Below are 26,906 nucleotides of genomic sequence, written 5' to 3'. Positions count from 1 at the left end.
TACATATTCCCTATTTATACATTTTCTCTGATTAGAGATATTCCCTAGTTATACATATTTCCTGATTATACATATTCCCTGATTATACTCTTCCCTAATTATACATATTCCCTCATTATACATATTATCTAGTTACAGACATTCCCTAGTGATGCATATTCCCTAGTTATATACATATTCCCTAAATTATACATATTCCCTGATTATACACAATCCCTAATTATACATATTCCCTGTTTGTACATATTCCCTAGTGACACACATTCCCGAGTTATACATATTCCCTGATTATACATATTCCCTAGTTATACATATTTCTTAGTTATACATATTCACTGATTATACATATTCGCTATTTATACATTTATTCTGATTAGACATATTCCCTGGTTATACATATTTCCTGATTATACATAATCCCTGATTATACTTTTCCCTAGTTATACATATTCACTGATTATACTTATTCCCTAGTTATACATATTTCCTAGTTATACATATTCCCTGATTATACATATTCGCTATTTATACATACTTCCTGACTATACATATTGCCTGATTATACTTTTCCCTAGTTATACATATTCCCTGATTATACATATTATCTATTATCTATTATCCTTGGCGGTCAGCTCCCCGTCATCTTCACCTTTGACCATTTCCTCTACCACTAGAGGGCTCTCCTACACACTGAGGGGACTCTCCGATGTCTTGTCATGGGCAGGGCGGCGTCTGCGCAGGTAGTTGCGCAGATCCCCGCCGGGAATATACTCCAAGATCAGAAAGAGGCTCTGTAACGCCAGAGAACGTTCACGTTTATATTGACTTGTTATGACACCATACACATCACCTCCACAAATAAAACAATGGCGAAGATTGATGCTCATGATTTCAATCACTGGATTGTCTGGTCCAGACTCGATTATTTGCACATCTCCGTCATATAGCTGAAATATTGATGAGCGCGGCGTTGAGCGACGTTAAACAACAAACAAACAAACGTTCACAAAGATATTAATTAATTAACAGAATCCAATGGGCTTAAAAGACAAACTTATATGAACAGATCACTTAAATTCAGCGATGACATCAGGACAGTGGTGATGGCAAAAAAGGGTGTCCTGATCTACCAGTAGCACCTGCATGAACACGTAAGTCTTTGTTTGTTGCCTATGGCCGCACAACAGTCCCCCTGCCATGTCGCGGCCTTCAAACGATCGAGTCTTGACCAGACAATATAGCAACATGACGGCGCGCTTTCACTGTGACTGACTTAACGAGGCAGTTGTTACCAGACCTTTCTCAGCCATGATGATGATGATGTTATTACAAAAGATGTTACTGTAGAGCTACTTGACCATACATGCGAGCACTTTGTTGCCTGTACCCCCTGGGCGCTCCGATCTCACATAAATTATTGCACAATACAGGCAAGTACGGAAGCTTTTGGCAGCGTTAGAAATTGTTATAAGTCATGTAGTCCTTGCCAAAATGCCCAATAGTTGAGGTATCAGGGTTTGGCCATTTGTTATCATTATGAGGACCAGTGGACTAAAACTGTAAGTTTCTAGCCCTGTTTTTAGGGCCATTTGTTTTCTTCTTTTTTTCTTGAAATTTCAAGTTTATTTAGTTTCACGTTTATTTCAAGATAATAAGTTGAAATTTCAAGATACATACTTATTTGAAATTTCAAGATAGTCAATTGAAATTTCAAGTTGCTTCGTTGAAATTTTAAGATGCTACGTTGAAATTTCAAGATACTCAATTGAAATTTCAAGTTGCTACGCTGAAATTTTAAGAAGCTACGAATTTTCAAGATACATACTTAGTTGAAATTTCAATATAATCACTTAGTATCTTGAAATTTCAACTTGGTATCATGAAATTTCAAGATCGTATCGAAACAAATAAAGAGCAAATGGCCCTAAAAGGCTTCCGTAGGCAAAAATAAAATCGAAATTAAATATATCCCGGTATCATCTCTTGATGTTGTCAAGATATTTATTTTTATTTTGAGATTAGGTTTGTCTGCATTGAGGGCTATGTGATATCAGTCAACTGAAATTAATTTCTATTAGTCAAGTGAACGGCCTGTGTTGACATTAAATGTGGATGCTGTTTCTGGCAGACCAGGAAGCTGTATGCTCTAAGCTGCTATCTAGACTTAACTTAAATATATATGTTTCGCTACGTAATAATAAAGAACACAGACTCTGGCTGCTTGCACTTGAACGTCCTGAACAGTTCCCAAACCTGTCTCATCTTGTACCACTGGGATGCCTAAATATAGAATCTAGGGAATGTCGGTTTAGAATTGTAGCTCAGGATATTATCAAGCATGTCTTTTTGTATTGTACATTGAATATGAATGACAGAAATGAACTATTTGAAATCATTTGTGATGTGATAGATGTCTCAACATTTGCAAGACTATGTAGTGAGGACGATGATATAATCCTGTCTGTACTACTTGGCGGTATGCCTGAGTGTGTTAGCTCTTTATCTCAAAGTCTATGGGGTGAACCTTTGGTTATCGTGTCAAGATAGGAAATGGCTGTATCTGTTACAAAACAGTTATAAGAATACTTGATTGTCATGCATTTTGTAGTAATCATTTCTCATAATATTGTTAAATTGTACTACTGTACAGCTCTGTAATTATACATAATATCATATATGAAATGTATCTTCAATATCTGGAGGAAATAAAGAATAAAGAATATCTATCTAACAGAATGTAATATATAGAGCGACAGCAGTCGCCTCTGGATAGACAACAATTTGTTTCAACTAATAGATCGTACTATCTGCAACAGCTGTACCCCGTATCATTGATTTAATTTCTGTTTAGGGTAAGGGTTAGAGATACGCGAGACTGATTATTCTCTGCAGCTGACGTTGTAAGTTTACACGACTTATGATTTCTTCATCCAGTTTGTGTTGCTTTCCTCATACACGAAGAACCGAACAGCTTTATTGGAGTCATATACCCATTCAACATTACATTATTAGAAGAACTTTGTGTCTTAAGGGTGCGTTTTGGAAATTTTAGAATGCGTTGGTTCAGCGGATGCTACCAGAATCGTAAATCTTGCATCAGCATTACTGTGCTGTTCCTTGGCTGCGTCTGTTTTTACTTCACGTCTAGAAAGCATCACATACAGGTAAGACATAACATGGGCTCACTGTCGACCTTGTACTGTTTTTTATTATTATTAAAAACATGTATTTGTTCCTAATCTTAAGAGCACTTGGAGAGTGAACACTTACTTTCAATACTTGTTTCACAAAATAAACCCTAATAACTCATGTCTTTTGCTATGTACGGATATTTAGTTTTTTAATGTGAAGTTTACTCTATATCCGGCTTTTGCATTGGGCGAGAGGTGGGTCACGTGAAATCGAAATTGAAGTTAATACGTATATTGACGACACAATTTGGCGTTCATACGTTTTTCACGAGACAGCGGTAAATGACTTAAACACTGACACACTACTTACACATTCATGGGGAACCCCTAGGAATTCCATTCCACGAACCGATTCAGAAACGTTGTTTCTGATCATTTCGACCCTATAATATTGAATTCAGAGTATTCTTAAATCAGTTCACGATTTCATTGTCAAAAGCAAAAGATTCGAGTAGCTTAATTTTATGCATGTAGTAATGGAAAACTGCATTATCTTATTTCACAGACACCACTGGTATTGGCTTCATATATTTCATTTGTGCATTTAGTATGTTTATGTTTAGCACTATCTTACATATAATCCTATATATAACCAGCTGTTGTAAAGTTATTACCTGGAGAGGTATTTACATAAGCAAGTTTTGCTTGTTTACCGATCAAGATTTCTTTTGAAATAAAAATATGTTTAAACCAACTCAGGGTGAGAGCCATTGTATTAACGTCGTCGCAAGTTCCGACTTCCATAGATGGACCATCTCTCTATGAAGGTTCATATTCAAATGAACTCACACCAAGTGAAAATGAATTCTTAAATCTATTTGACAGATCATTATACTCCCCTTTCAAAGATGGATCCATTGATCAACGATGACTGATAAATGTTACCGCCATAGGTCCACAAACAACGTCGGGGATCGCTCCCGGCATGAGTCGGCCATTTTAACGTCTTGTGCTTCATGTGCACATGCGCGATCAATCAAAATGAACAATCAAGGTCCAAAAGAGTGGTTTATTTCACGATAAAATTGTTTTATCACGACATCATCTTTGGAGATTCAAACATGCGCTCGAAAATTGATGACGTCGTAAATTGGACGACGTTAGTTATGAGCGGAAAATGTCTTATGAGTTGTTCCCCATAGACGTAGCTGGGCTACGCACCTAAACGAGGAAGATATACGAGAATCGGTATTTGGAGAAACGGTACAGATAATCGACGCGAGGATTGTGAAAATATGCGGAAAATACCAATCTTAACCCTCCTGTTGATTCTATTCAAGGAAGTCATGCTTTTTAAAATTAGGGTAAATATTTTTTATAGCTTGTGCATTTTATCAACATACTTAGAGAGACTTACATTATGTTGACATCTCATATAAGAAATAAACGAGTCGTGGTCGTGTTTATCGCACAATAAAACACTGCAGGGACAATAAACTAATCAGGGCTAGGTTTGGGGTCTTCCCAGTTAGCTCAAAACTGAAATTCGGGAGAATTGAGGGGATTAGGGCTATTGGATTATAGCCAGTTCCTGACGGATGAACGCTAGTCAGTTTTAAAGTTTAGAAGCTGAAGACAGCATTTGACAGTTGCATTTTGAGTGAACACCTGTCACCGAGAAAAGTTTTGATTACAAATCGAGTATTGTGTTGTTATTAGTGCACCTGACACTTGAATTTTGAGTGAACACCTGTCACCGAGAAAAGTTTTGATTACCAATCGAATTTTGTGTTGTTATTAGAACACATGACACATGAATTTTCAGTGAACACTCATCACCTAGTTGTGTTGTGGTTAGTATCAACTTACTTAAAGTGACTAGGTATATCAACATGAAGTTACGAAGTGTAGGTCAGGACAACAGGACAACTAAATAAACAATATACCACATGCATCTTCTTAGACTTCTCGAAAGCTTTCGACATGGTATGGCACGATGGGCTAATACAAAAACTTCAAAAAATAGGACTCAAAGGTCAGATAATAAACTACATCCAGGACTTCCTAAACAATCGTAAAATAACCGTGGGTATAGACCAAACACTATCGGACCAATGTCCCCTAGAAAATGGCACTCCCCAGGGCAGTATCCTCAGCCCCAACCTCTTCTATATAATGATAAACGATCTATTCGAGGGCCTATCCCCTAAAGTAAACACATCAAAATTCGCGGATGATGGAGCCCTCTGGATCCGCACTAAAAGCATTAAAATGGCCCAAAATCTACTAAAAAAATCTCTTAAGAAAATACAACAATGGGCTGACAAATGGGGCTTCTCCCTTAACTCAGAAAAAACAACAGGAATAGTATTCAAACATAAAAACATGGAACCCGCCTCCCCAATCCTCCAGCTAAACAACCAAATAATCAAATTTCAAAAACAAACCAAATTCTTAGGACTTATTTTCGATGAACATCTCACCTGGGATGCTCACATCCAAAACCTAACAACTAAATGCAGTAAAGACCTAAACACCATAAGATGCCTCACTGACTCTAATTGGGGAGCCTCCAAGGATACCCTCCTCTCTCTTTACATATCACTAATAAGATCAAAACTAGACTACGGCTGCGCCATATACAACACCCTAAACAACTCTCTATCTAAAAAAACTTGACTCAATACAATATCAGGCTCTCAAGCTAATTACACGCACCCAACATGGCACCTCCTACACTTCACTTCAGGCCTTAACAGGAGAAATGCCACTAAGTCTACGCAGGAAACAGCTAAGCTTAAATTTCTGGGCCGCGTCCCAATCAAACCCTCTCATCCAAAACTTAATAAACCAAAATATCAGCCCCAAAAACCAGGCTCTAGCTCGTAAACACCCCTTACTTACCCCAATATCCCAAAGAATAACAAACTACCTAAATGAACACCAAATTAAAAATCTTAAACAAAACTGCAAGCAATCAAATATCTTCACCCCTAAACTTAAAATACCCAAAATAGACACAACACTAGCTAGCCAAAGAAATAAACAAACCGATGCAAACATAGCTAAAACCACCACACCAGCATACACACACGAACATTGGCCAAATTGGTGTCACATTTACACGGACGGATCTTCAGATCCGACCTCCAAACACACAGGTTTCGGAGTCCATACCACACAACCAACTAAAACCACACAATCCTTCCGACTCCCAAACAACCAATCAATATTCACGGCAGAACTAATGGGCATGGCCTCAACCTTCCATAATCAAGAATCCAAAAACCACAAAAAAATCCTAACACTTACCGACTCCCTAAATGGACTGCAAGCCCTCCAAAACAAAAATACCAAAAACCGACCTAAATTAATAAATCAAATACTTAAAAGCTCCAATGACCTTACTAAGGCAGGCAAACAAATAACCTTCTTGTGGATACCCGCCCACGTAGGAATATACGGTAATGAAAACGCCGATAAGGCAGCCAAACTATCCCTCAAAATCCCAGAAATAAGCTTAAACTTACCAATCTCAAAATCAGAAATTAAAAGTGTAAACAAGCAAAAAATCACAAAAAAATGGCATAACCTATATCTAAACTCAAATAGCCAAATCAAAAAAGGACTCAGCAAACCTTCCGACCAAAAATTATCCATCCATCAAAAACATTCGACAGAGTAATCACTAAACTCCAAACAGGACACATCAACCTAAATAACCACCTAAAAAAAATTTAAAAAATACACTACAGGTAACTGCCCACACTGCAAACAACTAGAAACCCCAGAACACGCACTCATCCACTGCACACAATACCTAACACATCGAACCGCATTACAAACCACCCTCAATCTAAACAAGGCTCTCACTCCAGAAGCAATACTAAACCCACAAAATAAACTAGAAAACTTCAAAGCCTTTTGGCGTATTCTTAATCAAAACGGAACTAATCAAACGCATCTAAAAACACTATAATCGACCAAATCAAAATCACATAAACAAACAAACATCCACCATACCCAGCTCCCTTAGTTCTACTCCCCAACCCCCTCGGCATCTATTCCAAATCTCAAAATTCCCAAATTCTATATAAGCAACACCTAAAGCCCCCTCTTGCGTTGCACACACCACTTTCGCCCCTTTCGGAAACACATTAAATGGCCTGGTCGGTCCAGTGTGCGAAATACGCATCAGTCGGAAAGCGCACGTTAAATCTCCAAAGTAAGTAAGTAAGTAAGTGTAGGTCCGAACCATTATGGCAAACGCTCGAGTGAAAGTCCAGTATATTCCTAACACTAAGGGTGGTAGGATATTGGCTCATGCTGACTATCAATACAAAAGAAATCAGCCACAAAGACACGACATATTGGAGATGTGTACATCATACCACTGGATGTCCAGCCACGCTGGACCCGAAGAATGACGTTGCAGATATACTAGATAAGTTTAAAAACCTCTACAACCGTTATGCAGACCGGTCAAAAGTAGACATTAGGGCCTACTTAAGCAACATGAAGAAGCGTGCTGGTGAAGAAGTGATTCCAGTTACATACTGTAAAAGAATATACCAAGTGTTTTCTCGAAGCTGCCTCGCATGGAGTTCCTGACCTTTAATGTGTCATTTCTTTTTATGTGTTTTTTATAAATTTTGTACAGACATTTATTATTTTTCATACAAACTGTCTTCTGTCAGGAAATGGACAGACTAAACTATAAGCCCCATTGTTCAGCCAATGAACACCTGCGTGACAGCTGACTGCATTTGAGCTGAAAAATGATATTTTGAGCTGGCTGGGAACTAACCCATGGTTTATTCTCCCTCAAGTGTTATATTATATGATAAACAACTCCCATTCGTTGTCTGTTTCTTAGGTGATGTGAGATGAAATTGAGTTTATTGCACTTTATATATAGCAACGTGAAAGCATCATTTGCGTGTGTGGCTGCTTGTACTCGTCCGAAATGATGCCGATTTATAGTGCTAGCATACTGAGATACAATGCCGTAGTTCAACATGAATACTCTGACACAGTATACTGACTCCGACCTGACCGGTCCCTGTTTTAGCCCCTTAGTGCCGAGCGCCAGACAGGGTAACAACAAGCACCATCTTTCAATGTCTGTTGGTATGACGCGGCCGGGGATCGAACCCGGATCTTCCGTTCTTCCAAGTTAGATTTTCCAAATGAACATACGATCTAAATAGTTCGTATATGTTATTTATGCATGGAACTGCAATTGTAAGACAATACATGGTTCGTTGTTTACAAGTGCGTTTGTACAACTTGTTATTGTGTCAACAGACACATGAAATATTCACCATTTTGTTTCTGTTTTCATTAATCGTTCGTAACGAAAGTAATATAATCAATAATAGAGCAACAGTTTTTGATAACAACACCTTGAGACCGCTTTTGGCCCATTGGTAGCATCGGCAGACAAACTATAATATCTGCTTATGATGGAAAATTAATGATGATTGGTTATAGACGTGGCACCACTGGTCATTGTCAGAATCATTAATGCAGTAAACAAGGAGTGTACCCCGAGAGTTAAAATGAGATGTGTCAATATTTGTTTGTATAACACGGATTCATATATACTTGATCTATAGACCCGTGAAGATCAGGGTAGAATAGGTCTTCAGCAACCAATGCTTGTCGTACACGGTGACTATGCTTGTCGTAAGAGGAAACTAACGGGATCAGGCGGTCAGGCTTGCTGACTTGGTTGATGCATGTCATCGTGTCCAAATCAATCAGTGCTTATGATATCATTATTATTTTTATGTTTTTTAGTTTTGCATCATAGACTGCTTGAACACTTCTTTTTTCTCATTCTGTGAGTCACAATATTGGTATGCGTGTGCCATCCATACAAGCAAACACTTGAGAGAATCTACCAACATCTGTATACGAGTCTTTGGTGTATGGAATGGAAATGATCAACTGCACTCGCCTTTGACCACTGCACGGCAAACTTTCAAAAGCTGAATATCATACAATTTCAGAAATTGCCACTCCGAGCTTTTTACATAAAGCTTTGTTACAATAACAATGAAATAATGATATATGTACATTCATATCCCACGAACCTCTAGTCTTTGGCTGTAGCTAACCTGATTTAGTCCTCACTTCGAGACTTAAAAAATGTCTCAAGCTTTATCTCCATGTTATAGTTACTGATTCCACAATAACCCCTTCCAATGATATGAAGATACACTGAACACTGACAAATTTCCCACTGAAAATGTTTTCTTTTCAGCAAATTGAGTTCAGATCCCGGACGAGTCCCCGGTTGCCTTTGTATGCTGATTCCCAAGGTGACACGCAGAAATTGGTACGTATAGAACTACATTGTCTAATAAGTAAAAAAACAAAACAAGATCAATGAACAATACACAAATTATACTGAATAGACATGATTAGCGTTAGAATCACAAAAGGCAACACAATGGCTCAAATATGTGGCAACAGCGATAAATACATAAGCACTCCAGAATTTCCAGTATTTGTCACAGTTTTGTGAATTGCGTTAACATAAAAACTAAATAATAACAATACATTCATATTATACTGACGTCTGAGATCAATAGGATAAATTACAAAGACAATTTACAGCCGGGATCTTCTCACTTAATGAAACTTGGCAAAGCTGATCATCAAGGTTGAAATTAAAGTGTCAAATATTCTTAAAGTGAAACACAACACTAGTCTCTGAGTAAATGGCATCACAAGTCAGTATCTCGTGTGTCTGCCATGAATGACTGCCGTGTAACTTCGATACATGGAATGGATGAGGCGGTTGATGAAGGCCTATAGGCACTTGAGCCCCCACTCTGAGGAACGCCTGACGCAGTTCAGCTGCAGGTGTCGGCCTTGGTCGGACATCATTCAGCCGTCTTTGAATCTCGTCCCACATGTGCTCAATTGGTTTTAATGGGGACTGAGGGCATGCCAATGCATGGTTCCGTTACTATCTGCTGGAGGGAGACTCTTGCTACTCTCGCAGTGTGCGCACGGGCGTTATCATGCTGGTACGGCGTGTGGTCTCAAGACTTGATCAATGTATAGAGCTGCTGTGACACCATTGCCTCTCCCTGGAGAGATGTTCTGAAAGACCACAGGGCCGACCCTCTGCTCGTCAATCGTCGGCGCACTAATGTGTCGCTGGTATGTCCCCATGGTCTGTCGAACAGTTTCCACAGCAGTAACAAAGAGATCTTGAAGATGCTGTCGCACAATCTGACGATAATGACGTCGGGTAGTGACCCTAGGTCTACCACTACGTGGTCTGTCATCTGTAGTGTTGGTGGTCTGGTGCCGTTGCTGGGCAAATGCATGTGCATTTCAATTTGCACGGAACTCACGTGTGTCGGGTTATCATGGCTGTTGCCGTGATGCATTTGAGCGATCGGTTGTATTGTCATCTGCTTTGTTTTTGATCATCAAATTTTATTTCTCCAGACAAGGTATTGTTAACCTTTAGAGGCTTTGACATAACCAAGATATTTAAATGACAACTTTTCATGCAATGTGACTTGGGGTGACGTTTCTTTTGCGGTTCAGTATATGATATTCAGCTCAATTTAATAGTGCTTTGCTGCTTTTTAAAAATAGTTTGACACTTGTTAAAGTTATAATTAGCCTTACACTAAGCGAGGTAACGTTGCTCACTGATAGTGTTTGATATAAAGGGCTTATATAATTGTATATGCCTTGTTTAGCAAACGCTATTGACGAATGGGTAGATCACCCAAACACAAATATTAAATTAAGTTCATTATTACAAACTTTTACTCATACATCGAAGGGGATCACATATTCTCACGATATTACGACAGTGTGCTGTGCAGAAATTACTCAACTGTATCCAGATGCTCAAAGAAACAAGCACTTAGGTTAATGCCTGTCATCGTCACTTGATTGCTGCCTGTGTTACCAAGCACCACCAGAAGGATTAAGACATCAGGCAAACAGTTTCACAAAATATTGGAATGAAGACATCGTTTTCGTAACTGTGTTGATAAAGGCTGCTTCACAAAGAATAAAAAAAAAGTGGTACAATTTGCGAGCACTGGCCAATCAATACGATTAAGTAATTTCAGCAATATTCATGTCCCTGAGCAGTATATAGTTTCTATCTCACATTAGATTCATTAAATGTTAGTGCGAGACTGTGTGAGCAGCAACACCCTTATAACGTTGACACTGGTAACCAGCTTTCAAGATGGCGTAAGACCCGCAGATTGTGCAGGGTCTGAAAACAGGGCGCGCCACGGGCCGGTAATATAAGTTCAAAACTAAGCCAAATAATGGGGGAGCACAGACACAAACTACGTGATCCCCTGGTAATCAGACTAGTACTCCGTTAAAAAAACTGATGAACAGAGACAACTGGAATCATAAAAGAGAAAGATCGATTCAACCAACATGGCGGACGAGGACAAGCATCAACCAGACACTAGCTCTGACAATATTACACTGAAAACAAGGGTCCTGGAGATACAGAAAAACAGAAAATTGATGTCTCGCGAGTACAACGAATAATGCCATAACTGAAATCAGAACACAGGTCCGCCTCGAAGAGGCGTCAACTCTAGATCTACTGAAGAAAAACTTGAAGCAATAGAAACTCGATTAACCAGACAAGAAAATGAGGTTCTGGAGAATCAGCTCGGATTTAATCTACTCTTCCATTGTCTTAACAAAAAACGAGGCAGAGACCGATTATTAAAATTTAATAATTTAGCACTTTTTGAAGTTACAATAACCTTGGTTTGGGTAAACAGGATATAGTGGAAACAGAGTTATTCTCCTTGTTCCTGATTGGGAATGGATAATGTATAAAATAATGCCAATTTCAATGACTTATTCTGAAGAGAAAATAAAAGCTAGACATTGGAAGGGAAGAGAAGTGACTAAACAATTATCAGTTCTTGACACCGAACTGGTGTGAAGTAAAGATGAAACACTACAGCAGCAATATTTATATGTGAAAGCCTCAAAATGAATCAGAAGACATATTTATTAAAAGGCAAAACGAGAAGTAAGTGATTTGAGGAAGGTGAAAAGAGTAAAAATATATAGAAAAGATAACACAAATTAAAACTCAAAAGTTGATGAAATTGAAATGCTCCACGAACTTCATATGTTCTATAAATATCAATATTCACAACAGAAACTGAATTTGAAACTGACTAAGGTGCAAAAGGAAATCTCACAGAAAATGATTTAAGACATTCATTGTGTAACATTAAAAGCAACAAGACCCCAGGATGTCACAGCGCGTCTGTAGAGCTTTCTCAATATTTTGTGGAAATCTCTAAAAGCCATTCTTCAATTATGTCAACCATTTCTTCCAAACATGTAAGTTAACAATATCTCAAAAAGAGGAATTATTAGACTTTTAGATAAACACGGAAAAGACACGTCAATGATTGAAAGCAAGAGACCAATTACATTGTTAAATGTATATTATAAAATAATTGCAAAGCTGTTACAAATAGACTAAAGTCTCTCCTGCCAGTTCCTCCTCTTAAATTGGGTTCATTAAAGGCAGATATATTAGGGAGGCTATTAGATGTTTGTCAGATCTGTTGGAAATGTACGATGATTCTGATGAAGGAATTATTGTGTCTTCAGATTTTCAAAAGGCTTTTGATTTTAGGGAAAAATGTTTTGAAAAGTTCAATTTTGGACCAAAGATGTGTTATTTGGTTTTCTATTTGTTATAACTCCCCAGAAAGTTGTGTTATTAATAAAGGTAGATCTACACAATGGATTCTTTCATTTGTAGGAGTAAGGTAAGGCTGTCCCTTAAGCCCATATATATTTATTACATGATTAGAAGCCTTCAATATAAAATTATGTAATGATATAATGATATGTGAGGAATTTCTATAGGTAATAAAGAATGATCTATTTAGCTGACGATACCAACTTAACTCTTAAATATATGAAATCAGTTGAAAAAGCTTTTGAATATTATAATCAAACTCGAAAGGTAACTGGTTTCAAAATAGATCCCCCTGAAAAGTAGTACCATGCTAATTCAGAATCTCTCACAAGGAACATGTATTAGTGGAAGTAGTATTTAATGGAGTTAAGTGTCTCAGTATTTAACTGTTTCGAAATAATAATATCTTGGCTGCAGAAAATGTAAGACCACAAATTTAGAAATCTAACAATATATGGAGGACTTTACTTTCTAAAGGAAAAGGCTGCTCTTGATTAATATATCGAAGTAGTAGGATGCAAGTACAGCATTAAGAAAGTAAATTAATGCTGATTCACTTAAGTTTATTTGGAATTATAAACGAGAAAAGGTTAAAGTAACTACTGTAATAAACACGAGTGATAATGGAGAAGCATCAATATTTAAATTGGATAATATGTGTAAATCCCTATGTCTTGCATGGATTCCAAGATCTTTTGCAACAAAAGCTTGTTGGAAAATTATTCTTGATTTGCCTTTCAATAGAGTAGGGGGTTAAACTTCAGGTATTGGTTCCATCATTTCATGAATATTTGTTGAATTCATGGAAGAATACTGTTGACAAAGATACTATATTTAACCTAATTTTATTGAATGATAATTTGGTTATTGTGAATGGAAAAACTTTTTATAATGAAAGCTGGGTTAAAGCGGGTGTTATTTTCGTTAGGAATATATATTATGATGGTGGTCATGTAACAAGTAAACACGAACTGCAAGTTCTACAATAAGATCTATCCAAAGGGCAGTTGGTTGTAATATGTTATATCCATAGACCAAGATGACCTGACTGAGATCCTGATAGCTCACAGAAATTGAGGGGAAATGATACAAAGAAATTAGGTCTAGAATGTTTTATCAGGTTTTGAATAACAGTAAAGTTACTTTGCCATATACAATTCATAACACTCCTTATTTTAAGGTTATGTTTGCTGATATGTGTAAGTTACCTGTGCAAAACAAGATGAAAGAATTGGCGTTCACGAATTTTGATAATATTGTACTTTGCAGAAAATGGTTATTCCAAATTCGTTGTGCAGATGGCCCCATCTGTGGAGTTTGTGAGGATGGTCTTATGAAATTTTAGTTTTAGTTCTTGTTAACATTGAAATTGAAGGATGAAGTCTTATGAAGGATATTATTTAGTATGCTCTTATGTGAAAAATACATTCAAAATCAGAAGTCCTTGACCACGTGCACATGGATGGTTTGTTGTAAAAGTGAGGTTAGTATCCATGGTAATAAAAGCAAACAAAAACAAACAAAAGAAAAAAAGCCTTTAAGATGGCCATAATACACTATAAAAGCAAAGAAGAAAGTCAATAATTCTATTGCTTTAGTTTGCAACAAGTTGACATACAGAGACAAAGTTTGTAACGTCGTTTTTTCTTACTCTATGATTGAGTTTCATCAATTTATTAAAACAGGAACTACTCAACACATTCGCCAGCAAGTGCTTACATCATGGTATTCCTATATTTGTCATCGAACCATCCGTACTGCATCACCTGTTGTCTGCCAATGAGTCGGAACCTCCCTGTATCCTGTGCTCGGCCGGAGATGTCATCTCACTGGGGGTGTTCGGAGCAGACTGGGACAAAGGGGTATGTTAAAACCATAACACACTGCAAAATTAACTCAGGGCAAAGACACTTTTCTCCATCAATATTACCGGCCCATGTAAATTGTCAAGTTGGACACCAGAGCCTTCGTAGCTCATCCAAAATGGTTCAAGCCAAGAGGGTAATTGGCTATCATGTCGTCTGGTATATCTACGTTGAAGTATCTTGCCGAATTTACTATTCCCCCTGTCATAAATTACGGGCATACCTTCTCATACTCAGGTGATCTTTCAATACCAATCTTGATCACATAATAATGTATTCATGATAAATTGAGTGAGGGAGTTAAACGTTAACGTCACATTAATATTTCAGTCATATCGTGACGAGAACTATATATATATGTATCGTCGTTGAGCAAGGCAATAACAATCACAGTTTCGATTTAAAAGTAGTCGAGAGCATTTAAAAGAAGAAGTTATTGTTCAACAACACAAAATAAAAAAGGGTTATAGACCGCCAGCAACCAAAGTCAGGCCACCATACTAGGGACCGTGGGGACTTTCGAAATTCCGCGGTTCCACAGTAGGATTTATACCCTTCCTTCAGCTGCTGGAGATGTATGCAATTTGAGCCATCAATGTAAAATGGCAAATGTACTACTTTTATAAGTATGGCATGCATAAAAATACTTTGAATGACGTGAAACTTATATACCCACTTAGGAGGACACTAACAATCTACGTTACTATTTAGCAGCTCCAATTAATATAATAACACACTTTGTACATCAAGATTTATGAATCAATTCTATTTCTCTTAAAAAGCACAATATAAATGAGAAATAACATTACTAGAAAAGTTCGTGGACGTTTGAAAGTTAAATATGTATCCCTTGTGATGGAACAAAAATCAGTAGAGTCAAGCAGGACATGCTTGACCGTGAATGAGGGCTATATCTTGAAGGTCAATATTTGCAAATGAAATGGCTTTTTTATTCTGATTCCGAATAATGGGATAAGAGATGATTTCTTGTTGTAAATATCTTCATCAAGAGGATTAAAAACGCAATCAAAAGCTGAATATGCCTGTTTTGAATATAATTTAGTGTTGTATTGTAAGGGTGATTTCAGACGGCGTTGGTCAATGGGTAATTCCTCCGCTTCCTATGAATGGGAGAAGTTCTGAAGGCTCCAAGGCAAAGCCTGAGGCCTTGATGATGAAGAGTATCTAGTTTTTTTGTAAATTACATTTACATGCTCCACCATAGACGATGGAGCCGTAATCAAGTTCTGAACGAATTAGTGACCTGTACAAGCGTAAGAGGGTTAGGTCTTTGAAAGGCATTTAGAATTTATACACATAAGGAAGAGAATATATGGATGGCAACTTCTTTATTATGAGGAACATAACATAGAAGTTGATATCCATATATTATCTTCCTTATGTAAGAGGGTTGTCTTATCCCCTACCCACTCTGAATTAGAAACTTCTTTCAACAAATCACCTTTAGGTATTGGCTTTGAGGTATTTAATATTAGGAGGTTAAATGGCTGTCAAAGTCCCAATAACTTGGCCTCCTTTACAACTGTGATAGGGGAGAATTCAAAAATAGTTCAGGGTCCTTATGCGACTTACATTTTCTGCAGAAAAGCATACAATAAGTTTTTAAAATTCGAAAATCTGTTCTCAAGAAACCACTTGTGAATTTTTAGACAGATTTGTAACTGCCTCTTTATTGTAGACATATTTTTACCCCGACAAGAAATATTAAGATCATCCACGAACAGTGATCCATATACTGAATCAGTTAAAACCTTTGAAAGACTATATATTTTAATACTAAACAATCTGACAGACAGAATTGAGGGACGCCCTGATACTGATAATAATGGTCAGACAAGGTTGAACCCTCTCGGACTTGTAACTGTCTATCTGTAAAACTGTGATATAAGATGACCTCAATAATATAAAATCTTCTAAATTGCCATGCTTCCAGGCAGTAGAGCATACTTTCGCAACATCAAAGAAAATTTATATTGATACTACTTGTTTATTTACTACAGCATTTTAACAAAGGATTCCAATCGTACGAAATGATCAGTTTTGTACTTCTATTTGTAGCTCATGTAATGAACATACTTCACTGCAATCTTCACCGTTTGAATCAAAATTAACATTTTTATTTTCCTGCTGTTTCTGTTATCTCTCAAACGCAGGGACGTAAGTTTATTTGCAATGTCAGATTTATCAGTTGTTAATTTGTCACCTTCTTTAATATGGTGCACAGATGACTTTTTAACCTTTGCCTTAAAGCTTTCAACCTTGTTCCACACCTTGTACGTAGTTGTGCATAAATTAATTTGGAGATATAGTTCCTGCAAGAATGCTGCTTATTGTGGTTATACGCACGTCGTCCTTTGGCACCAGTAGTAATCTTAACTTCATCTAAGTTCTTGCTTGATTGGATTCATTATTAAACCATGGTTTACGAATTTAAGGATTTGCAGAGGACTTAGGAATTGTGAGGTCAGTAATTTCATTCAGTTCAGCCGAAAACAACTGTATGAGATTTTTTAAATTGTCAGGTTTTACTTTTTCAGCACATGCTATTTTGTACACTGACAAATTCGCCTTTGCAAAATTCCACCATCCATGATGAAGGGGGTTATCATCCGGTTTTACAGTTTTGAGGACAATAGGGAAGTGAATCTTCAATGGCTTTGCCCTTATTGCTTGTATTTGCACTTCCAAATAGAGGGGACCCTTGAAGATCCGGGGTAGAACAGGTCTTCAGAACCCATGCTGACCCGTGAAGATCCGGGGTAGAATAGGTCTTCAGCAACCATGCTTGCCGTAAAAGGCCACTTTGCTTGTCGTAAAAAGAGACTAACGGGATCGGGTGGTCAGGCTGATGCATGTCATCTATCCCAATTGCCTGGATCGATGTTCATGATGAAAATCACTGGATTGTCTGGTCAAGACTCGATTATTTACACACCGCCGTCATATAGCTGGAATATTGCTGAATGCGGCGTTAAACAACAAACCAAACCAAACCAAACCCAATAGAGGGTTGTGCCCATTTAAATCTCCCTTGATGACGCAGGGCTGATCATATCGATTCTGAAGAACAGAATGTCGAAGAGCAGATGACGGGGGGATATACAATGAGCACAAAGTAAATACAGTGTGCAAGGCGGATAGCAACAGCTTGAAGATTAGTTTTTAAATAAATAGCACTATGAATGATGTCCTAACTTATAAAATAGTGGAGCCTCCAGTCTCTAATCACCCGGAATTCACATCGTTGGAAACTGATAACAGCTTTTCAATATTTCTGAAAGTCAGGATTCTTTAGCATTGTGGTTGCTCATGTTACAGGTACAGCTTCAACATTATATGAACTGTAGTCATGGTTGTATCACTGCGAACATTCTATTTTATGAAGCAATTACATGTGTGTATCGATTATTAAGCTACACATTTTAGGCTTAAGATATATTTTTCGTCACAGGAATCTCTCCTTCTAGAATTCAATGACCTTGATATTGTACTGAATGAAGTGACCGCTCCTGATCCCCGCCTGTTGTCCTTGGAGCGGATCACTGTCCCCAGTGTTCCTACACATTACCTCATCCGCCAGTCGGGAAGCCTTCCTCTGCATCTGGTGGTATTCTACGAACGGGACGATAACTACTGGTGGCACAGTTCGCTTGAACCCTCGACTACCTCGAACAGTCAGATCTTTCAAGGATTGAACACTACGTTTGGAAACAGCGCCGGAGCATATGACAGGTACAAGACGTGTCTTTTACCACCTGGGCACATTGCATCGGTCAACTCATGTGTTGTATTTATAGTATGACTCGTGCTACAAACACATTTCAAAATCAAGTATTACATTTTGAGTGAGTGTGTGAGTTGGTTTAACACCGCTTTGAACCGTGTCATTTTGCTGTATTTTTCTACGGGAATATTGCTCGTCATTAGGGGGAAGACGTTGCACACAAGGGCTGTTTGATTGATTTGTACTAATGTACTAATGTACTAACATTTATCTTTATAATGTTTGGCATTTGCGATTATTTGTCGTTGAATATTTCATAAAAATAATGCCCTGAAACATTTAATATTTATTGTCCTCCAATGGAGAGGCAGAATCAAAGCCCAAAACTGCCATTTAGAAGTGATACACATAAGGAGTGAGTGAGTGAGTGAGTATGGTTTTACGCCGCTTTTAGCAATATTCCAGCAATATCGCGGCGGGGGACACCAGAAATGGGCTTCACACATTGTACCCATGTCGGGAATCGAACCCGGGTCTTCGACGTGACGAGCGAACGCTTTAACCACTAGGCTACCCGACCGTCCCATACACATAAGGAAGAGAATATATGGATGTCAACTTCTTTATTATGAGGAACACAACGTTTCGGAGTATATGCTTACTCCTTCATCAGCTAGGACAGGAACAATGTTCCCTTATGCTTCTTGCTGTATATACTCTGTGTTTGCTTCATATTAAAATTGTTTTGTTATAGAAAACCGAATCATGTAACTATACTGAACAACAAAAAATCCTGTGACATTGAATAAGATTTAATGCAAAGTTCTGTTTTTTACCAAATCTGAAACAAGTTCGGTTTGCTACAGATAAAAGACTCCTGTAAGTGTTCAAATGGTTTAATTTGCCGTACTGACTTCAGAAAATGCCTGATTTCATAAAAAAAACATGAACATGCCAAAATGTCAATTTACAAATCAATAGCGTGTGTGTCCACCTCTGTTTGCGATGCAAGCAACACATCTTCCTCTCATGGAATGGACCTAGGCGTCACACAAAGTCCTGTGGGATATCTGTCCATATCTGCTGGAGCATGTTTCGAAGTTCCAGGAGTATCTGTGGAACACGTGTTTGACGTCGAAGGCGCTGATCCATCTCATACCACGTGTGCTCGATTGGTGAGAGATCAGGGGAGCGAGCCGGCCAGGGGATGACATTCACGTTGATTTGTTGAAGGGAATCCTGAACAAGTCCAGCAATATGAGGCCGGGCGTTGTCATGTTGAAAGATAATGCCTGGGCCATGACGACGCAAAAACGGTAGAACAACAGGGCCGATGATCTCGTCGCCCGAGCGCTGTCCATTGAGATTTCCCTCTACCACTATCAAACGGGTCCTCTGTCTTGCTGTAATCCCACCCCATACTATAACGCTGCCGCCCCCGAACCGATCTTCTTCCATGACACAATGATTGACGTAGCGTTCACCTCGACGTCGGTACACTCGAATCCGTCCATCGCTGTGGCTGAGGTGAAAACGAGGCTCGTCAGTGAAGAGAACTTGTCCCCAGTGCATGGCCGTCCAGCGTAGACGCTGTCGGCACCACTGTAGACGTGCTTGACGGTAATTTCCTGCCAAAATGGGACGTCTGGCGGGTCTTCTGGCGACAATCCCTTCACATCTTAGTCGGCGACGTACGGTTTGTGAAGATATTCGTCGAAGGCCAGGGATGCTTCTTGCAGTCACTGTTGCTGGCTGGAATCGATTTTGTAGGTGTGTTGTTCCAATCCAGTTATCTTGTCGATTATTAGTTCCGCGTGGCCTGCCACTCCGAGAATGGTCTCTGACTGCAATCGTCTGTTGCCAACGTTGCCATAAACACCAAATGGTGTTTCCGTGGACGTTAAATTGTCTTGCATAATCACGTTGACTCGATCCTGCTTCACGCATACCAATGGCTCGCAGACGCTCATTTTCGGACAGGCGTGGCATTTCATAATGTTGAATAATTGCGTAATTTGTTGTTTTTCTGAGTGGTTGTTGTCAGCACGTTGCTAAACGGTGCATATACAATCCCGCTAACGCACATGTTTTTATACCCATTCTTGGGTAGTGAAATGAGTGGGGCCTGCATAAAAGTCAACTTTTGCATGGAATGCATGCTTTTCTGTAGCAGTTGCGTTTTTGTGACTTGATTCCATACATGTACTACAATATTGAAAACCAAACTTTACTTGTTTGAAAAATACACTTAAATATTGGTGTCACAGGAACTTTTGTTGTTGAGTATATTTGGGAGAGACTATCTAAGTTGTGAAAACTTGTGCCAAATCCTTTTCCTTGTGATTAAAATATATTTAAATCATAACTAGATTCGATGTCCGACTGACGACGGTGGACGGCATGTGGCTCTACCTCCCGCACCCAGTAGGGGAGTTCCTGGCCCAGATGCCGAGGTCCAAGTTCATTGAGTGTGACTACCAAGGGGCGCAGACATATCTCAGTAAAAACTCTGCAGAAAGAAGTGGACTAACATTACATGGAGCAAAAGTCCTGTACCAAGCGAAGAGGGCTCTGGATCCTCTTGGCGTTCCTTTCTGGCTCAGTTTTGGCACGTGTCTTGGTGAGAGCACCTGTATGGCATTATGTTACGTCACCAACCACCATTGGTGGAACGAGGCCCTTGGCACGAAGCTTTATGGATAGTGTAAGCCGCCCGATGGCGTCATTGGAAATGCGATCGCACTCCGCCAAGAACGCACGTTATTGGCTGTGGACCTTTTGGACCTTGTCTTATCTGTCTACCAAGACGATCCCTAATATATTCTATCGGTGAGAGGTCTCATGACAGCTAATGTCACTAGGGTACATTATTTATGTTAAGAAAGCCCTGGATTATTCGAGCAGTGTGGATCTGACATTGTAATTTTGAAACATTGTCGCCTGTGGTTATCTTCTGACATAGGGAGTTAGTAAGTGAGTGAGTTGGGTTTAACACCGCTTTTAACAGCATTCCAGTGTGGGAGGAAGCCAGAAGTGATGCAGGTCTCAGACGTTTACCACTTCGGTGAAACCCACGAGCACGGGTATGGTGCTGACCAACCTAGAAACATAATCGAGCGAACCGGGATTCGAACCATCAATCATAGGTTTCTGGCGTGCCAAAGGGGTGAATCGCGGCGCGTTAGACGACGGGGCCACCCGTGCCCCCCTGACACATGGAAGGACACCTTGAAGGACACAGTTCGGAACCAATGCTATTTATTATGCAGATGTTGACGGGTCAAAGCTATTCTGCGGTAGGGTCTGCGAATTCCTGAGCACTGCAACTTATTGCCTTGATATTTGTGTCCTATAGTGCGGCGTCTCAATCCCGTCAATGACGTCACCGTCAGGAAGCGGTTGAGCAGTCGCACGCCACACTGTCCGGTCACACGTGGTCTACGGCACTGTGGCCTGCCCCACGTTTTCGGATCCACCTGTTTGGACTTTATACCTTTAAAACATCTCATCTCGCGTTAGACCCGTGAAGATCCGGGTAAGAACAGGTCTTCAGCAACCCATGCTTACCGTAAAAGGCGACTATGCTTGTCGTAAGAGGCGGCTTACGTGATCGGGTGGTCAGGCTCGTTGATTTGGTTGATGCATGTCATCGATCCCAATTGCGCGGATCGTTGCTCATTATATCAATCCCTGGATTGTCTGGTCCTGATTCGATTATTTACAGACCGCCGTCGTGTAGCTGGAATATTGCTGAACGTAATCATCCACCATGTATAAATGAGGAAGGGCCATACCCAGAAAGCCCAACCTTCATGTGAATGATTATGCTTGTGCGTAATTTCAATGCATCATTTATACAATCATTACCTTCCACAATGGATATTTTGCGAATGCAGTAAACATGTGTTACTTTATTTCTTAGAAACAGATTGACCAAATAAATGTTCCAGGGTTTTTTTCTTGTCCAGACTCGATTATTTACAGACCGCCGTCGTATAGCTGGAATAGTGCTGAGTGCAGCGTAAAACAACAAACAATAACAACAACAATATAACTATGTATACTTTCCTTTTATCGGCTGTTTATTTCTTATATATAATCAAGATGTGACCAGGTTCCTTTTATATGAAACATACAAATAACGAGTTTTAAACTTAATTTCTAATACACAGCTTTATGTTTTTCCTTTCCGAAAATGTAAACAGTTGAAACAGCACCAATCTAATACAACAAATTGTATCTTACTGGACGTCTGTTATGCATACGAGATTGACAGTGAACCGGACGTTGACATTGTGCCAAAATACATACTCCAAACGTTGTGTTTATCAGGTTGGTATCGACAGTGTGGTTTCATTCCCTATACCAGTGATATAGACATAGAGATTCCCATTCAGCGCTACAGTACAGGCATCCTGCCGGCGTTTTTGAAAGCCGGGTTTAAACTCCTGCATGTCAAGGGGAAGGTGAGTCTGTATGTTCTTTTTTTAAACTCTTCTTTATGGAATTCGAGTTTTAAATGTTCTTTACTGTATTTTATGGTATTAGGGTTTCAACTCGTTCTTTGCCTTATTTTACGCTATTCGGATTTAAACTCTTTTTCACGGTATTTTACGGTATTCGGGGTTCAACTCTTCCTTACGGCGCCTTTGCATGTGTGCGGCAGGATACGCTGACCATTTCGGGAATACCTGGTATCATTACTATTTCATAGTGATTCATAAACACATGCTCATGATATAGTCGGGATTGTATAATCGATTATACAATCTTTTGTATATGGAAAGGGTTTTGTCCCTGTTTTATGGTATTTGGGTTTCAACTCTTTCTTTGCGGTATTTTATGGTATTTGGGTTTCAACTCTTTCTTTGCGGTATTTTATGGTATTTAGGTTTTAAGGCTTTCTTTGCGGTATTTTATGGTGTTCCGGTCTCAACTCTTCTGTAAGGTGTTTTATGGTATTCAGCTTTTATCTGTTCTTTGCGGTATTTGGGTTTGAATTCTTCTTTAGGTCTTGCAAAATGATATTATGATAGTAGCCAGATGACTACGCATGCAGGTTTTTTTTAGTAAATATTCACCGTTGTATTTGCGTATTTGTTATTTATACATGTGTTCAATGTAAACGCAGGACAAATCGCCAGAAAAGTTGTTGAAACTACGAAATCTCTGAACTGTGAATAAACCTATTCTGTCTAAGCCAGCTGTCATCCAAAGTCTAGCTGTCCTACATTAAATGTGTGTAGAAGAAGAAGTCTTTTATTTGTACCAAGGCCACTGACCCATATACAATACATACATTTGAAATAGTGTGGTGCATGAAAAAAATGTAAAGTCAGGTACAGATTTACGTAATATAAGTGAAATATTATTCAATTAGTAAGGAATGTTAACATTTGAAATATCCGTGCAAGTAGTAGATTCTTTTCTCACTGCATTGTAGATGTCTGATAGTTTCGAAATGGCTATTAAAGCTCATGGCATCAAGATCGATGTGTCCTTCGTGTATGAGGAGAAGACCTATCTATGGCAAGGAGGAACCGACGCCCACGATGGCAAGAAGTATAAGTGAGTGTTAAAAATACAAATCTCCTACCCCATCCTACATAATCCCATTTGTGCTTTTTCAAAACGTGTTACCTTCGCAGTAGTATTAGCTTCTAGCCTAACTATTTAAGAACTGACTTCAGTATGTTTTGCTTGTGTATTGTTCTGTGTTAATCTGCGTGTGCACATCTGGGTTTGTATTCATACACGAACGCAAAATAATAATATTAATAGAATATGCAGTACAAGCCCCACCCACGCTATTATCAGCCACTCATAAAACATTAGTCTTCTTGTGGGCGTGGCCTATTTCTCAGGTTTATGAATACATAAAGCACAAACAATGCTTGGTTAACCAATCAAATGCCATGGAATCACTTCCAATTATATGTATGTGTACATGATGCTTTGCTCTGTGGTTCACTGGCCTTCATTGGTAGCTTCTTAAAGATTACAGGGGCGTTCGGGTAGCCTTGTGGTTAAAGCGTTCGCTTGTCACGTCGAAGAACTATGTTCGATTCCCGACATGGGTACAATGTGTGAAGCCCATTTCTGGTGTCCCCCGCCGTGATATTGCTGGAATATTGCTAACAGCAGCGTAAAACGATACTCACTCTCTCTGAAAGATTACAGTTTGCAGGCAACACTTATGGCTGAGATGAGGCTGATGTCATGTTGACATTTGTACCTCACTAACTCACACATGATGCTCATCACTGCATGCTACTGGGGCCTCATGCCTATTGAGCGGCCCTGCTTTGGTTGCTAGTGGTTTCTGCTGGTAATTAATGTTGATAGTATTTAAATACGTTTTACTTCTAATAATAAAACTCGGGTAGAAGGATATAAGCATGAATATTATTCCAGATACACTTTTCCAAAGTTTGACACTTGCTGGACTGACTTCATGGGTTGCCGACTGCGCGTCCCCTGTCCTACTCTACCCTACATCACTGCCGCATATGGCAAGAACTGGAACACTTCAGTGAAGCAGTGGGACTGGAGGGGAAGCGGTAGTAACGCGCAGAAGAACGGGGTCTGGCCAAAGGAGGAATGGCAAACAGTGATACAGGGGACACACTAGTGGGTCAATATCAGTAAATCAGAGCTACTGTACTGGCGGTCAGCTCATCATTAAAATGGGCAAACGTGTCGGCATGCCTTCATGAATATATCTTACACATGTACCGTGTCTTCAATTCAATCTGGAAACACGACAGACCGACGGAGTTCCCTTATTTAGATATAACACGCCAAGGCAGGAAAATAACAAATGACACAGGTTCGGAACAGACAAGTAAATGAGATGAATAAGTATTCGTTTCCTGACGTCGCACAGTAGTACTCCCGCCTGGCGATGGAGGCCACAAGGGATATCACAAGCTTATTTGTCATTTTATTTTTTTAATATTCATTAATGAGTTTAAGATATTAAAATTGCTGAAAATCAGTTACTTGTTTCATAATTATCAATTTGTGTATGAAACAAAATTGTTTTTGGCTATATTTTTGCTTGCAGATAAAGTACTCTGACACTTTAAAATGTTGAAACAAATTGCAGACTTTTCTCATGTTGATGAAAAAAACAACTTGAACATTTATTTGGTCCATCTGGTTCTTAAAAATTGAACGTCAGTTTGGATGGGTTCATTGAAGTGTGAACGATTTAAAAGCGCTCGTTAAACTGTGCTGGTGATTTTTTTTGTCCGTTCACAGGTGTGTGAACTCAAAATATCAGATCACGTGATTACCCCTTCCGCCAATCAGCATGAAAGAAACAGTGTAAACTTCAAAGAAAGAAATTATTAATAAATAAAGTAACACATGTTTACAACATTCGCACGATATCCATTGTGGACTTTCAGGTAGAGATTGTGTAAATGATGCATTGAAATTACCTACAAGCATAATCATTCACATGAAGGTTGGGCTTTCTGGGTATGGCCCTTCCTCATTTATACATGGTGGATGATTACGTTCAGCAATAATCGTCGAATCAGGACCAGACAATTCAGTGATTGATATCATGAACATCGATCCACGCAATTGGCATACGATGACATGCATGAACCAAGTGAGCGAGCCTGATCGCCCGATCCCGTTAGTCGCCTCTTACGACAAGCAAAAGATCTATTCCACCCCCGATCTTCACGGGTCGAGATGATAAATGAATATATTACAACACATATTGCAACATATATTACAACATATATTAGAACATGCATTAACGATTGCTACACACAGTGATGAATGATGGACATTCTGTATGGTCTCCCGTTGTGTCATACGGACCAATCACTCGGAAATGTAACATGTTATGTGTAAGTTACATAGATTACAAACTTGCTTAATACATATGGCCCACTACAACATCTGAGCAAAGCCAAAGATTCTGATGAGAACATGTAAAAGCTGAAGGAGCGATCAAAAAGCGCAGAAGGATGGCAGAACCTCCATTTCTCAGGAATCTGTAAGTAACCAGTTTGGCACGACTTGTGATAATTTGCTTCACAGGCAAATAGTTCCTTCCCTCTGATCCGCAGCAGGAGAGGCTCATCGTTTTGACGTTCAGCTACTTCAATGACATGCTGCCATCCATCCCGACTGAAGTTTGTGAGCCCTTCTGTTGTCCAGCTTCCTTTTGACTTGAATGTTTTCATGAATACGAAGTACAAAAGATGCAGTTAGGTTGGAAGATGATGGGCTCATAGGATAGACGCCGAATTGGGCGGCAAGCTAGTTCCTAAGTTTCAATTTCAGGTTGTTACAAACTATCAAGGTTCATTGTAAAACGCTGATAATATTCTCTGTGATAGCCATGGGTTTCTTCCAAAACTGCCGGCAAGCTTGTACATGACACTTCATTTGATTTGGCG

The 26,906-nt window shown here is 39.1% G+C and overlaps 1 protein-coding gene across 1 annotated transcript; it reads left to right on the top strand.

Annotated features, from left to right (window-relative positions):
* The first annotated feature begins 2,900 nt into the window (after nucleotides 1–2,900).
* LOC124113548 (ribitol-5-phosphate transferase FKTN-like) lies at nucleotides 2,901–25,782 on the top strand. The gene is made up of 8 exons (XM_046473941.2): nucleotides 2,901–3,164; nucleotides 9,400–9,474; nucleotides 14,559–14,735; nucleotides 18,211–18,491; nucleotides 20,853–21,103; nucleotides 22,816–22,949; nucleotides 23,927–24,051; nucleotides 24,898–25,782. The coding sequence occupies exons 1-8, from the start codon at nucleotides 3,054–3,056 to the stop codon at nucleotides 25,112–25,114; spliced, it is 1,371 nt and encodes a 456-aa protein (XP_046329897.2). The 5' UTR covers nucleotides 2,901–3,053; the 3' UTR covers nucleotides 25,115–25,782.
* The last annotated feature ends 1,124 nt before the right edge of the window (nucleotides 25,783–26,906 follow it).

The sequence above is a fragment of the Haliotis rufescens genome, unplaced genomic scaffold (assembly GCF_023055435.1).
Source record: "Haliotis rufescens isolate VD_foot unplaced genomic scaffold, xgHalRufe1.0.p SCAF_24, whole genome shotgun sequence".
Lineage (NCBI taxonomy): Eukaryota > Metazoa > Mollusca > Gastropoda > Lepetellida > Haliotidae > Haliotis > Haliotis rufescens.
This window is presented reverse-complemented; position numbering and strand designations above follow the sequence as displayed.